At 55.5% G+C, this 13833-nt stretch overlaps 3 protein-coding genes across 3 annotated transcripts; all 3 read left to right on the top strand.

The window, feature by feature from the left end:
• Positions 1-8: 8 nt before the first annotated feature.
• Positions 9-1441, top strand: CGGC5_v005227 (uncharacterized protein; the record flags this gene model as incomplete). Its single annotated transcript, XM_066151417.1, has 3 exons — positions 9-96; positions 145-380; positions 437-442. The coding sequence occupies 3 exons, from the start codon at positions 9-11 to the stop codon at positions 440-442; spliced, it is 330 nt and encodes a 109-aa protein (XP_066009016.1).
• A 662-nt stretch (positions 1442-2103) lies between these two features.
• Positions 2104-2575, top strand: CGGC5_v005228 (uncharacterized protein; the record flags this gene model as incomplete). The annotated part of the gene is made up of 2 exons (XM_032033524.1): positions 2104-2280; positions 2327-2575. 2 exons carry the CDS (start codon positions 2104-2106, stop codon positions 2573-2575), a joined length of 426 nt encoding a protein of 141 aa, XP_031893090.1.
• A 3107-nt stretch (positions 2576-5682) lies between these two features.
• Positions 5683-8621, top strand: kap104 (Importin subunit beta-2; the record flags this gene model as incomplete). Its single annotated transcript, XM_032033546.1, has 3 exons — positions 5683-5784; positions 5853-8471; positions 8520-8621. 3 exons carry the CDS (start codon positions 5683-5685, stop codon positions 8619-8621), a joined length of 2823 nt encoding a protein of 940 aa, XP_031893096.1.
• Between the last annotated feature and the right edge of the window lie 5212 nt (positions 8622-13833).

Consider the following 13833-nt stretch of genomic DNA (forward strand, 5'->3'; position numbering starts at 1 on the left):
TTTCCACAATGCCACCCAGACTCTGGCCATTGAGTCTTCCAAGACACCTCAGTCGACCATTGTGCCGGTACGCCAGCTCGGGACGGATCATCCAAGGTATGGAACCATCTTCCACCACACAAACGACTTCCTAACACCCACCAGAACACGATGTAATCGTCCTCCGCCAGCGCGGCGACCGCGAAGCCAAATTCCACCTCTCCCCTCCCCTGCGCAGAGACGGCAAGATCAAACTCAGCTACGGCGCAAGACTCGACGGCTCAGACGTCATCGGCAAGACCTTCACCGACGCCGTCAAGGACACCACCGGCCGCGATGTGAGGCTGCAACAAGTCACCCTGGCGCAATACGTCTCAAACTCCCCACGGGTCGCGACGCCGGTACGAGAACGGCCCCTGATCGCATAGCACCGGGAATCGCAGACTGACGGGTGCAGGGTTAGATCTACCCCCAAGACGCCAGCATGATCGTCTCCATCCTCGACCTCAACCTGCCGTCCCCCGGCGAGGACCCGGACTTTGACGACGGCCCGCCGGTCGAGATCTTCGAGGCCGGCACCGGCATGGGCGCGCTGACGCTGCACCTCGCGCGGGCGATCCACGGCGCGAACCCGCCTGTGCCGCTGAAGCTGCGCGAGGCGCTGTGCACGGCGGAGTACGAGAGGAACACGCTCCCGCGGAAGCCTGCGGCGGACGACGATGCGCCGGGATATGCGCACTCGGCGCACGCGCTGCAGATCGCTGACCCGGAACTCGCCGAGATGCACGCGAAGCACGCCGCCAGCCGCCGCGCGATTCTCCACACCCTGGATATCAATCCGACGTCGAGCCGCATGGCCCACAAGCTCGTCAGGTACTTCCGGCGCGGCCTGTACCTCTCCGACGTTGACTTCCACGTCAGCACGATCCGGTCGTACCTCTCGTCCCGCCTCGCCGAGAAGGGGGGCGAGCCGTTCCTCGCGCACGTCATCCTGGACCTGCCGGCGTCGCAGGAGCACGCGGACGTCGCGGTGCAGGCGCTGCAGCCCGGGGGGAAGATGGTTGTGTTTTACCCCTCCATCACGCAGATCCTCGAATTCGAGATGTGGGCCAAGGATACGGGCCAGCCGCTGGTCCTGGACCGCGTCGTCGAGCTGCACACGTCCACGTCCAACAGCGATTCCGGGTTCAAGGATGCCCTCGGCGGAAGGAACTGGGAGGTCAAGGCCGTCGGCATCCGCAAATTCGAGCGGGCCGGGGAGACGGGGCCCGCGTCGAGGGGGTATGTCTGCAGACCCAAGGTCGGCACCCTCGTTGTCGGAGGTGGCTTCTTGGCTGTGTTTAGCAGGATAACAAAGAAGTCTTCTGTTGAGGAGGTGGTGGAGGAGGTTGAACAAACAGAGTCTGAAGAGGCTGAGACGACTGAACAGCAATCCGAGGAGGACGCTACAAGGCCCCAGTGAAGTGGGGAGCTCGAGACGCTGTGGGCCAAGCACAATGGCATTGTATAAAAGCAAAGACCTGTACAACCAAAATGATAGATGAGGTGCAAACGTCCAAGAGGTTCAATACCGTGATCAGTTAGCGTGACAAAACGGTGAATCAAGACGATGATAGCAGGCCCAGGGGCAAAACAGTAGGGCACAAAACATACAGCACCGGGCATTCGCCGGTCGTCACCGACCCGACTACTACTCCAGCCCTCACTGGCTTATCTATGGGAGAGCGGACGGGATCCCGAGTTCTCCAGTGGGTATGGTCGTATGTGCTGGAACGGTGAAGCAGAGTTGATTATATCGCCACGTACAGAGAGGCTGGCGGTTTCTCCTTGCAGTAACACCACATTGGAGAATTGTACCATTTCGAATCTTGCAGGTTTCAAGTCTTTTGGTTCGCTTTTGAGATTGAACTTGTATCTGTCTACTTTATTCAGTGGTTCTGTTGAAAAGCTAGTTGCTGACTTGTTCTTCGATGTCGGCAGTGGTGTTGATCACAGTCGGGATACAGTGCAATGTCAGACCTTCACACTGCGCCGTCCACTCACATTCATCAGCGTTTACATCACCGACCTCACTCGTTCACTCAACAAACGGCGTCACCTCGAAACCACAATAACACATCAAAAATGGCAGCAAGCAGCGTCACTCAGCTCTCCATACCCCTTCCGCGGTCCCTGGATACCCGCATCCATATCCACCTCACCGTCAAGGCTAAAACGGCCACCCTGTTCCTCACATCGACGACCCAGGACGAGCCCTCATCGACTGCGGCTCTGGGGTCCTTCGTCTACGCCCTGCCCAACGTACGTCTTCCACTCAATCTCCTGGTCACTTACTGACCGCCCGCAGAGACTCGATCCCGCCCAGCCTCTGTCAACAGCCATTTACTCGGTAGAGTCGACCGTCGAGTTCGCAACCCGAATGGCTAAGCTGCTCGCCAAGCGGGCCGACATGCCCGTCTACGTCGGCTGCTCCGTGAACCTGGGCGGAACGGCCATGGCCCTTTCCGTCGAGGAAGAGATGGAAGCGTTCCGCGCCGTCGTCGACGTCGTCATGGCGAGGCTTAAGGGTCAGGCACCCGTCAACGGGGTGGCCTGACGTGTGTGTGCCTGCGGATGCACGCATCAAGGGAGGTCTACTGTCTCTGATTGCAAGCGCTGCATTTGAGAAGGCCTCCCCCCAAAGCAGATGAGATGCTGGTTACACCTTCCCGAAGCGGCCAGCGGCGGCGGTTACACGGGGGCTGGCGGGGGCGATATGCGGCGTGCCGGGCTCGCGAGTTTGTCTCGGCGGACCGGTGGAGGGGCGGGCGAGACATGTGGCCTTGGGCCGTCGTCAGGCGTGGATTACGGCCATCGTCCTGGCACTGAAGGCCTAGGTAATGGCATGCCTACGATTTGAACGTTGCGGACATTGAGATCACGCAAGTGTCACGGTACTTTGGTGTCCAGAGTCATGATGAATATACAGATACCCAGGACCCGTCGCTTGGACTGCGGCTTAATGTCATGGCCATCCCGTGCCCACGTTTTGACGTCTTCTGGAAAGTGTTTGCCTTCAAAGGCAAATAAGGCTAGGACGCGGCCATGTCAAAAGGGAATGCGGTCGTCCGTTCTTCTCTGCGGGCCGCATGGCCGTGTTTGGTCCCGTTTCGTGGCAGAAGTTCGGCTCATGTTTGCGGAAAATACGCTCTGACAAGTCACAGGATCTGCACGTAATACCTTGAACCTGGGAACTGCTTCCACGAGGACCGCACAGGTTTTCCGGTCTTTCTTCTCGACACCGGCGGAGGGCTGCTTCTGGGGGTTGATGACTCGGGCGAGGGAGAAGAGCATGAGGTCAGTCTGTTCGGTCATGATCCAGAAGCATCCGCCCGCAGCAACTCTGTCCTGTCGAGAGTACGGGGCGGGGACCCCTGGCGGCGTCAGGTCGATGGGACCCATGGGTTTGATCCTCGCCCCCTTGGGAAGGTTTGCTGTGTGGTGCCCTCGCGGGCTCTCTCGGTGGACTGTGATGTGCCCGGAGGCGACGGAAGAAGCAACGTTGACGACAGTCTGATGGCGGTCTATGTCACTGTGGGTGCGTGTAGCTTGCTCCTGCCACTGGTTCACATTGTGCGCGCCGCTGGTTGTGCAACGCGGTGGAGTCCCACTGCATTTTGGCAACATCAAAGGCCAGATGCGAGATGCAGGACAGAACCGGTTGAGCTGGCTGGGCGGCGGTACCGTTGCAGGACAGGGGACAAGTGTGCAGCATTCCAGTTGGCATGTTTCCACGGTCGTCCTGTCTCGACGGGATTCGAACAATGGGTAGACGGGCACAATGGGATTCCAGAAGGGAGGGAAGGGCGTCTGGAAAGCTTCTGCTCGGATTCCAGTGCGAAACGGCAAGAGCAGGCGGAGGTCCACTGTCTGAGATAAAAACCTAAGGTTGGGAGGTGAACCCTGGCGGGGTCATTCCTGCTTGTCGGGGTCACAGGCGACAAAAGGTTGCCCATTTTGCCTTTGGGCGTTATCGATAAAAAATATTGACCGTCCAAGTTTGAACCACGAAGAAAGAGGAGGAGCGAGGGGTAGGAAGCACGGGCCATGTCTTCAGGATGGCGAGCTTGGGGCAGGCATTGAATGTATTCAAATTTTTGGTGGTTGGCAGCAACGGCAACAGCAGCAACAGCAACAGCAGCAGACGGGTGGGTGTGCATGTGGCATGGGAGGCAACGCAGCGCACCTCAGCAGACCACACCTCATTCACACTGGCGCAGTGCATCAACGCTAGCAAAAGTGGAAGGACGGGCGGACTGGCCAGACTGACACACGCGCGGCGGGAGTGGGAAGGATGGACGGACTGAGGGACGTGGAGGTGGCCGTCGAGGTCGAGGCACGGGGGCTGCACTTGCTTGCACATTGTTGAATCGGTACTGGTACTGGAACGGACACTGGTACTGGTGCTGGTACTGGTGGGCAAATGTGAGGTAGTGTGTCCTCCCATTTCCGCCTTTTCTCAGGTTTTTCCTGGTTCCTGTCCAACCGTCTCCTCTCTCAGCTCCAGTCCACCGTCGCCATGCATGGCTTCTCCTCCTCCTCCCACTCTTCACTGCCACTGCGCGGGCAGCAGTCAATCAATCAGTCGGCTCATGGGCAGTGGGCATGCCTCCTCCATGGATCCCCATGGACCCCGGCCCAAAACCCCAACCCCAGCCGGGCCACCCACTGCATCCCACCTGCTGCACCCTGAACACAACGCTGAATTCAACATGTCAGTACTCGGTAGCAATCAGCAACGAGGTACCGACGACGAGGAGGCTACGGGCAAATCTTTTTGTTTCGGGCGGGGCAGAGGCGAAAGTCACTACCTTACCGCTAGCAATTACGCAGTACCTACACGGCGCACCACCACCCTCACCACCTGTTCACCACCCACCACCACAATAGACTTTGTCTGCTGCAGTCCTCTTCCGTCTTCCAGGCTCTCTGAGCGGCAAGAAGCACGGCTAAATTTAGCATTGATTTCTTTCCTGCTCCTCTTTCCCTGGCCACAGACCTTCTCATTCATCGAGCCGACGTTGGACTTGCCGCCATGTACCCCAGCCGAGAACAGACGCCGAAATGTAAAGGTACGTGAGTTTCGGTAGCAGGCGAGGCTTTCTTACATAAGGCACGGTACTTGTCTTTCCGTGCATCCACCGCTGTTCTGCGAGGTACCTACGGTAAGGTATCTCAACTCCCATGCTGCGGCCACCAAAAAAGGTCAGATCACTACAGCACCACTAGCGCTGCAACACTGGCCTGTCCGTACCTTTCTCCCCCCAGACTGGCCCAATAGCACGCGGCGCACTGCTGCAGCTACCTCCGCCGTAGGTGCTGCCCGCCTAGGTACCTTGCCTGGTAGGTACAAGGCCATTCCCTTGCCCGCTACTCCGCCGCACCATAGTTATCGCGAAAAAAAAGCTGACAGGGTGACCCCACCATCCGCCAGCCCGTCGCCCAATGTCAACGCCCACTGCCCTCGCTCGGTACTGCGTGCCCGCCGTGCTGTGTCTACGCCCGGCCTGTGTCTTGAACGAACAACTTCAACGACTGCCCCTCTCGCTGCGATCCCGCCCTGCTCTCTCAACTTCCGACACGACAACATCGCAAGCCGGACCGACCTCCGATTTCGACCCTTCCCCAGTCCTTTGACTCTACACATCCCCAAAGGCGCCAGTCATGGCCTGGCAGCCGGCCCCAGAGTCCTTGAGCCAGCTGGCCGCTTGCCTCAAGGACTCGCTCAGCGGCTTCGACAAGAATGCGCAGAAGCAGGCAGACCTGGTGAGCTTCCTTCCGCCAATTGCCCCGACGCCTGTCCGCTGCCGACGTTGCTGACTGACGATGCCCAGATGCTCACCCAGGCAAAGTCCTCTCCCGACATCAACAACTACCTCGCCTATCTTTTCTCCAGCCCCGACCCCCCCTCCGGCGTACAATGCTCCGCCCAGGACTATCACACCGTGCGGTGCGCCGCCGCAATGATGCTGAAGAATAATGTGCGCTCTAGCTACAAGCAGATCCCCGAGAGCAGCCTCACCCTCGTCAAGATGGCCGTTCCCATGGGCATCCAGGACAAGAACTCGCAGATTCGCAACTTTGCTGGTAACATTGCGACCGAGATCGTCAGAAGAGGTGGCGTTCTGAGCTGGCCCGAACTGCTCCCCCAGCTTCTCAGCCTCATCACCAACGAGAACGGCCAGGTCTCCAACGAGGCCCAGGAGGGTGCCATGTCCGCCATGGCCAAGATCTGCGAGGATAACGTCAAGGTGCTGGAGCGTGAGCACAACGGACAGCGGCCCCTCAACTACCTGCTCCCCAAGTTCATCGAGGCTACCAAGAACCCGCTGCCCAAGGTCCGCGCGCAGGCGCTGACCGCCATCAACGTCTTCACCCCGCGCAAGTCCCAGGCCATGCTCAACAACATTGACAGCCTGCTGTCCCACCTGTTTGTGCTGGCCTCCGACCAGAACCCCGACGTGCGCCGCCAGGTGTGCCACGCCTTTGTCCAGCTCGTCGAGACCCGTCCCGACAAGCTGCAGCCGCACATTGCCGGCCTCGTCGACTACATCATCACACAGCAAAAGAGCGACGACGAGGACCTGGCCTGCGAGGCTGCCGAGTTCTGGCTGGCCGTTGGCGAGCACGACGACCTGTGGCGCGCTCTGACCCCCTACCTGGACAAGATCATCCCCGTGCTGCTGGAGTGCATGGTGTACAGCGGCGAGGATATCGCCCTTCTCGGTGGTGCGTCGGACGACGAGGACGAGGAGGACCGCACGGAGGACATCAAGCCCAAGTTCGCCAAGAAGCAGGCATCGCGCGCCGTCAACGGAGGCGACGGCCAAGCGGACCCCAACCAGAACGGCAACTACGAAAAGCTCTCGAGCATGGACGACGACCTCGAGGAGGGCGAGATTGATGACCTCGACGACGGCGATGAGAACCCCGACGAGCGCTGGACCATCCGCAAGTGCTCCGCCGCGGCCCTCGACGTCTTTGCGCGCGACTTCTCCGACCCCGTCTTCACCGCCATCCTGCCGTATCTCACAAGCAACCTCAAGCACGAAGAGTGGCAGTACCGCGAGGCTGCCGTGCTCGCTCTCGGAGCCGTCGCCGAGGGTACCATTAACGCTGTTACCCCTCACCTTCCCGAGCTCGTCCCCTACCTCCTGTCCCTCCTCGAGGACAACGAGCCCATTGTCAGGCAAATCACCTGCTGGACGCTCGGCCGCTACTCCCAGTGGGCCGCCAACCTGCAGGACCCCCAACAAAAGTCGACCTACTTTGAGCCGCTCATGGACGGCATCCTGCGTAAGATGCTCGACAAGAACAAGAAGGTTCAGGAGGCCGCGGCTAGTGCCTTTGCCAACCTTGAGGAGAAATCGGGCAAGGTCCTCGAGCCTTACTGCATACCAATCCTGCGCCAGTTCGTGCAGTGCTTCGCCAGGTACAAGGACAGGAACATGTACATCCTGTACGACTGCGTGCAGACCCTGGCGGAGAACATTGGCCCCGTCATCGCCCAGCCCGACGCGATGAACCTGCTGATGCCCGCGCTCATCGACCGCTACCAGAAGGTCAGCGACGATTCCCGAGAGCTGTTCCCCCTGCTCGAGTGTCTGTCGTACGTTGCCATGGCGCTCGGGTCTGCCTTCACCCCGTACGCGCAGCCCATCTTCACGAGATGTGTCAACATCATCCACGTCAACCTGGAGCAGAGCCTGAACGCGACCAACAACCCCTCTCTCGACTCCCCCGACAAGGATTTCCTCGTCACGAGTCTGGACCTCCTGAGTGCCGTCATCCAGTCCTTGGACGAGGAGAAGAAGCAGGAACTGGTGCGATCCAACGAAAAGACCTTCTTCGAGCTCCTCAGCTTCTGCCTCGAGGACCCCCAGGACGACGTCCGGCAGTCAGCGTATGCCCTGCTCGGCGACTGCGCGAGATACGTGTTCCCTCAGCTCGAAAACTACCTTCCCTCCATATTCCCTATCCTTCTTAAGCAGCTCGACCTGGATAACATCCTCGACGAGGAGATTGATAGCGGCTTCAGCGTGGTCAACAACGCGTGCTGGTCCGCCGGTGAGATTGTCATGACAAACAGCAAGAACATTTCGCCCTTCGTTCCCGAGCTCCTCCAGCGATTCGTAGAAATCATCTCCAACCCCGGGGTTCAGGCGGCAGTCTCCGAGAACGCGGCTATCGCCCTCGGCCGTCTTGGTCTGCACAACTACGAGATCATGGGCCCCATGCTGCCCACGTTTGCCGAGGACTTCCTCACGGCCATGGAGCACGTCGAGTTCCTCGAGGAGAAGGCCACCGCCTTCAAGGGCTTCACCATGGTTGTCGGCCAGAACCCGCAGTCCATCGAAAAGGCCCTTCCCCAGTTCTTTGTCGCCATTGCGCGGTACAGAGACATCAACCTGAAGAACCCCATCAAGCATGAGTTGCATGAACACTTCCAAAAGGTGAGCTCGGTGCCGTCTCTCCCGCATAAACAACGCTAACATGAACAGGTTATCAACATCTACCGGCAGCTGATTCCCCAGTTCAACGACTTTGTGAACCAGATGCAACCGCAGGATCAGCAGGCACTCCGCCAGTACTATTCTACATGACGGAAGAAATAACAACACAAAGGTCCCATTATGAGCGAGTTTCCAATGATATGACTTGGGGAGGAAAATACCACTGGCGTCTTATGAAGTGATGACGACGCACCCGTTTGAAGAGGCTGAACATATCAAGGGAGCAAAAAAGGCTTGTAATTGGGCAGCAAGAGATATCGCACAACATGACGAAAGAGAGACTCTGTCGACGTGAAACATGAAAGGTGGTTGTTTTTTGAGTGATTGGAGGATTTGGGGTCCACGGAAACGCCAGCATACAGGCGGAGCCAGCATCATGGGTTGTGAGGGTTCGGCAGACGAGGGAGGGGCCCACTGAGAGAGAGGAGTGGGTCTCTGGGAGTAATTGGTGGGGATGCTCGCCTTGGGAATTGAAGCAGCGGATGAACAGACGTTTCGAACACGGCCGGCATGGCTATCATGATGCAAAAAACTGGTGTTTCTTTTCGTAGATAGGTAGATAGGTTTAGATAGCTTAGCATAGGGAACGCCGCCCCACGGGGCCGGAATGGGAACGGAGTTAGGCTGCCTTCATAATGCTGCGGCGGTGAGGCTTGAGGGTGTTGGCTAATGCTGGAGGTTCAGGTGGTATGATGAGTATGATATACGGAGTGGACGATGGACGCTCAAGCGTTGCTGTGCAAGCTGAAGATTCTAGACGTTGACTTGGGCTTTTACAGAGGCTCCTGGCAAACGTGCTCTACCGGCATTGGCAAAGCTCATCATGCCTGGCGTATTCGCCGTGATACCCGGACGGTATTGTGAGCGTCAGCCAAGGGGCCTCTCGCCTTTGTGATCCTGTCGCCGAGCCTTGGAGCTCGCAGTCTTGGAAACCGCAGCCAAACATCTGCAATCCTTCGCCTGTCTTCTTTCTCTTGCTTCTCATGGACGGGGCCGGGCTTATATACTATCGCGGCGTTACCAGAGCAGGGCTGCTGATAAAAGAAGCACGAGAGATGCTGTAGGGCGACCAAGACGAAATGGGAAACACGCAAAACATTCACAATCGTGCTTTACATACAGCTGTGTCGGCTGAGAAGCTGGAACATTCAGTTGTTCCAAGGTGAAGAACTGCCGAATTTGTAAATCAGTTACATGGATGGAATAAGTTCTTGACAGAGATGGCAGATGAGATTGTCCTTGGTTTGGGACGTACCGCTTCTCTCGCACCAGTCTAACGTACGGCCTTGCTTGCACCAGTAGGAGATCGTCCCTCGATTTGACACCAAAATGTCGACAATTTGGATTGTCGCCATGGCCTGTGCAGAAGAATTGCCAACAAAATCACCCTCAAGAAGACACTCCGGGGATGGTGTGATCAGCCAGGTCCCTCAAGCTCAGTCTATTACAGTAGTCGATGTGGTGAGGCCATGCCTTGAGCCGCTGTCACTAGTGCGAACGAGCTATAAAACACCAATCGCTATGGCAGCCAAAATTGCATGTTAGGCCTAAAGTTCTGCTCGAGGTGACGCCACCCTTGATTTCGTCATCAGCCAAACAAGACGAGGTCCAAATGGAGATCGGAGAGAACGTGACCCTCGACCGTTGTCTTCCAGCGTCATCAAGAGGGTATACGGCATGGATTTTAGAGTCACAGATCCATATCTCAGGCGAATTCAGCTACTGTGTGATTGCTTCCAACTCGGGGAGAGCGTTGCATCGTATAGTTGCAATCCATCCAGCTTCTCCAGCTTAGCAATTGCCGGCATAGAGACAAGGCGTGGCAGCCCAACATACCGATTAAATAACCATTGATTGTGCTGTTTTTGTGAATAGAGCTTTGAATTGCCGGTTGATATATCAAGGAGTTGTACTGCGATGCATTAAGCGAACAGGCAGTGCATCCCAAGGGGAGCAAAGGGGTCATTTTTGAGAGTTCAAGTAAGTGAGGAATATTTCACTGAGTGTGAAATGTACTTACGAACTTGGAAATATCACAGGGGCTGAGATAATGCGCATCTCAGCTGTTTTCTTCCAGTATCGTCGGAAGAGTATGACACAGAATACTCGGCAGTGAAATCGTAGGTGAGGTATGAGGACAACAAGGGTTGCAACCTGCACCATTTCTCTTGTATTTCGGGCCTTACAGGATCATCACAGATGGATTCGGCTACATTTGTTGCCATTGTGAAGACCTGGAGTGTGCCGTCTAAGGTCCTATTTAAATACCCGTGCCTTGAGCCGCGGGTGCTACCATTTGCGAGATGAGAGGTCCGTCGCCATCGCCATAAATAGCGCATCAACATGTCCACTCTCACTACTTAGTTCAGAAAATCACGTAATCCTCCATGTCGTCTACCTAGGAGGTATCGGAATATGAGTCGTTAACAATGTGATCTATGAGCTTCTGGGGATGTAAGGATGTACCGAGGGCATGCGTCATTCGGGGTCTTTCTTCCAGTGCTATCACGAGAGTATGACACATGATACCCAGATGTAGCTTCTAAGATGCCCCGGAAATTCTACGTAATTACACGAATATCATTACCCTGAGCAGGTTGGGGACCGCGCATGGTCAGGCACCTCTGCGGGAGATGTAGGCGGGAGATGTACTGACGGACTGCTACCAGAAGACTTGTCGTTGTACAGACATGGGATATGCTGCTCAACGTTGCGTTTAAATAACAGATATGTTCTGAGACTCTGACGGGCTCTGGAAAAGCCCAGAAATAGACAGCTTAAATAGCCAGGAGCCTTTGGGTGCAGCTCATGAAAGCACCATCAGACAGTAACGTAGTCTTCCAAGCGAGTTTCTAACTTTGGGTTGCGGTTATCGACGCAATGTCAAACACGCCACCGGCAATGTCTGATCAGACGTTATGTGAGCTGGACTCGCGGTATCTTGGCCTGAGATTATTTTCAACGAATGTCCAAAGAAAGATGGACGACATGATCAACAATATCTGTCCTGTCTTACCAAGCTCCTAGAACGTTGCCGTAGACCTTCATTGATGCTCTTGACTATTTAAAGTATCGTAGGATGGATACAATAGAGTTTTGCACAGAAACAACAATTCTGTGAGGCTTGTGACGTCTTGAAACTACTGGGGCCAGCCGACTTAAGTCCATTGGCACAATTTAGGAGCGCTCACGATTATCATTCAGCCGAGTTGGTTAGAGACACAGTCACTGTTCTCCCGCATTTTCGCTTGATTGGTAGCATCGTATACGCAACAGACCGCCTGAGGTTCTGGCAAAGTACAGTGCCGTCTTCAGCTTCATTCATAAGCCAGAGCGTAACATTGGCTGGGATTTATATGAACCGTCAACTGACTCAGACGGTGATCAGTTGTCGAGTTGTGGAACAGAGCCTCTGATCTCACAGGCACGAGCGGGCTTATAGGTTCTTCATCCAGCAACTATTATGTTGCTACCGAGTGGCATCAGATTCTTTGAAGCAGCCTTGACAGCGATCAGACGGCAGCGCGGACAGATTCAAAGCTCTCTCGACATCACTCGTCAGATCCATCAATATCCCGAGTCTGCTCAAGACACAACCATAGGCATAGCGTAACGTCTCAGTTGCCTCTCCTGGGTCACTTCAGTCATCTTCTAGCACTTCTTCTGACTTATTGCCCAGTCTATACACCGGGCTTCAAACCGAGACCATCAACAAAGCGCAAGACTTCTAAATTTGGGGCGGACAGAAGAGGCAAGATTGGAAACACCACACAGGCAGGCTGTGTATGAGACACACGAGATCCCTGAACGCAAGTCGACTCTAAAAGCATGTGAACGCTTACTTATATAATAGCAGCAAGCTCGATCCACGATTTCAATGAGACTTCAGACAATACTCCAAGCTGTTCGTTGCCGCTTGGTATAAGAACATCCAAAAATGTCGCCTCGCGAGCCAAGAGCAAAGATGAAAACACGCGAAAGGCCTTACCTCCAATACCCGCAAAGCCTCGAATCAACCTACCCGCCCCAAAGCCAAGACAAGCAAACACAAATACAAACTTCGCCAACCACGCGATATCCAAGACACACCAACCGCCTCGCCTCGCCACAAAAATTCAACCCGCGTCCCCCATCCCGCATCCCGTCCGCACCAACCAACCCCCCACCAACCCTCAGCTCCCCCGCCTCACCAGCAGGTCATATGCAAAACCACCTCAACCAATATCGCGAGACGCCAAAAAGCAAGCTCGTCCACGGCAAAACCCTGCCGACGATCCCTCAACGTGGCAATCCAGACTTGGCTTCGCTTAGCCGCATCCAAAATACGCCACACTATGGTGATAGTGTCGGTAGATCTGATTAGGGAAAAGAAACGACTGACCCTCACCAGCTGAGATCTAGCAGGGACATCGTCACGTCGAGAATTGGCCGGCAAAAGCAATGGGGGCTTCCCCAACAATTCGAAATTCACACAGGTCACAGGCGAATCAAAATGTAACGTTTTGTTTTTGCGCGTCGTCAATTGAGTATATTCTTTCCACCCACACAGCCCGCTCGAGGGGACGCGCATGGAGCTATGTAACTCATTACAATCCAACTCCCAACCGCACAGTTGCTGATCCCTTTGCTTGCTCCTCTCTCAAAATTCATTAATTCCAAACACTTTGCTTTCAGCGCGCGCACGGGTCCTGCGAGGCAAGCCTGCCTCGTAACAAACAAATAACAGTGCTATAAAAATCATTTCAAACCCAACGCCACCTAATGCAGTTTGTGGTGCGGTGACCACGGAATTCCCTTGTTTGGTTCCCGTAAAACGCCGAGGTAGATTGTGTTGTGTTGTGCGTCGAACACGTGAAACAGTCGCTATGCAGTTTGGATTGCGGCCAATGTAATCCGTAAGGAGCGTCTTTTTCTTCCGTCTCTTCCCTTCTATAATCCGGAATGCTTTTTGGATCGTAACGTCATGATAAGGAGTGTGATGCAGTGGGGTATCATCCGATGCCGGTAAGGAACGTCTAAGGTTGTCGGTATGTGTTGTGTGTCGAGGGGGGTATCTTGGATTAAGGAGTGTAGTCGTATATTAATGTGATTGATCGTCTGTGGTTGATAAAAAGGAATGTCGTGGGGCGCGAGTCGAGGCTAGCTCGGGCTCGCAGCGGCCGGGCTTTTGATGTCTTCAAGGAGCGTGGTGTACATTGGCGTCTGTGTCGATGCAGAAGCAGGAATTAAAGGTGTTTCAAAATCAAGGGTCCCAAGCGATGGTGTTGAAAAAGAACTGGTCGAGATGGAGGGGGGAGCGGAG

This window comes from Colletotrichum fructicola (genome assembly GCF_000319635.2).
Source record: "Colletotrichum fructicola Nara gc5 chromosome Unknown KSG_Nara_v1_contig03, whole genome shotgun sequence".
Taxonomy (NCBI): domain Eukaryota; kingdom Fungi; phylum Ascomycota; class Sordariomycetes; order Glomerellales; family Glomerellaceae; genus Colletotrichum; species Colletotrichum fructicola.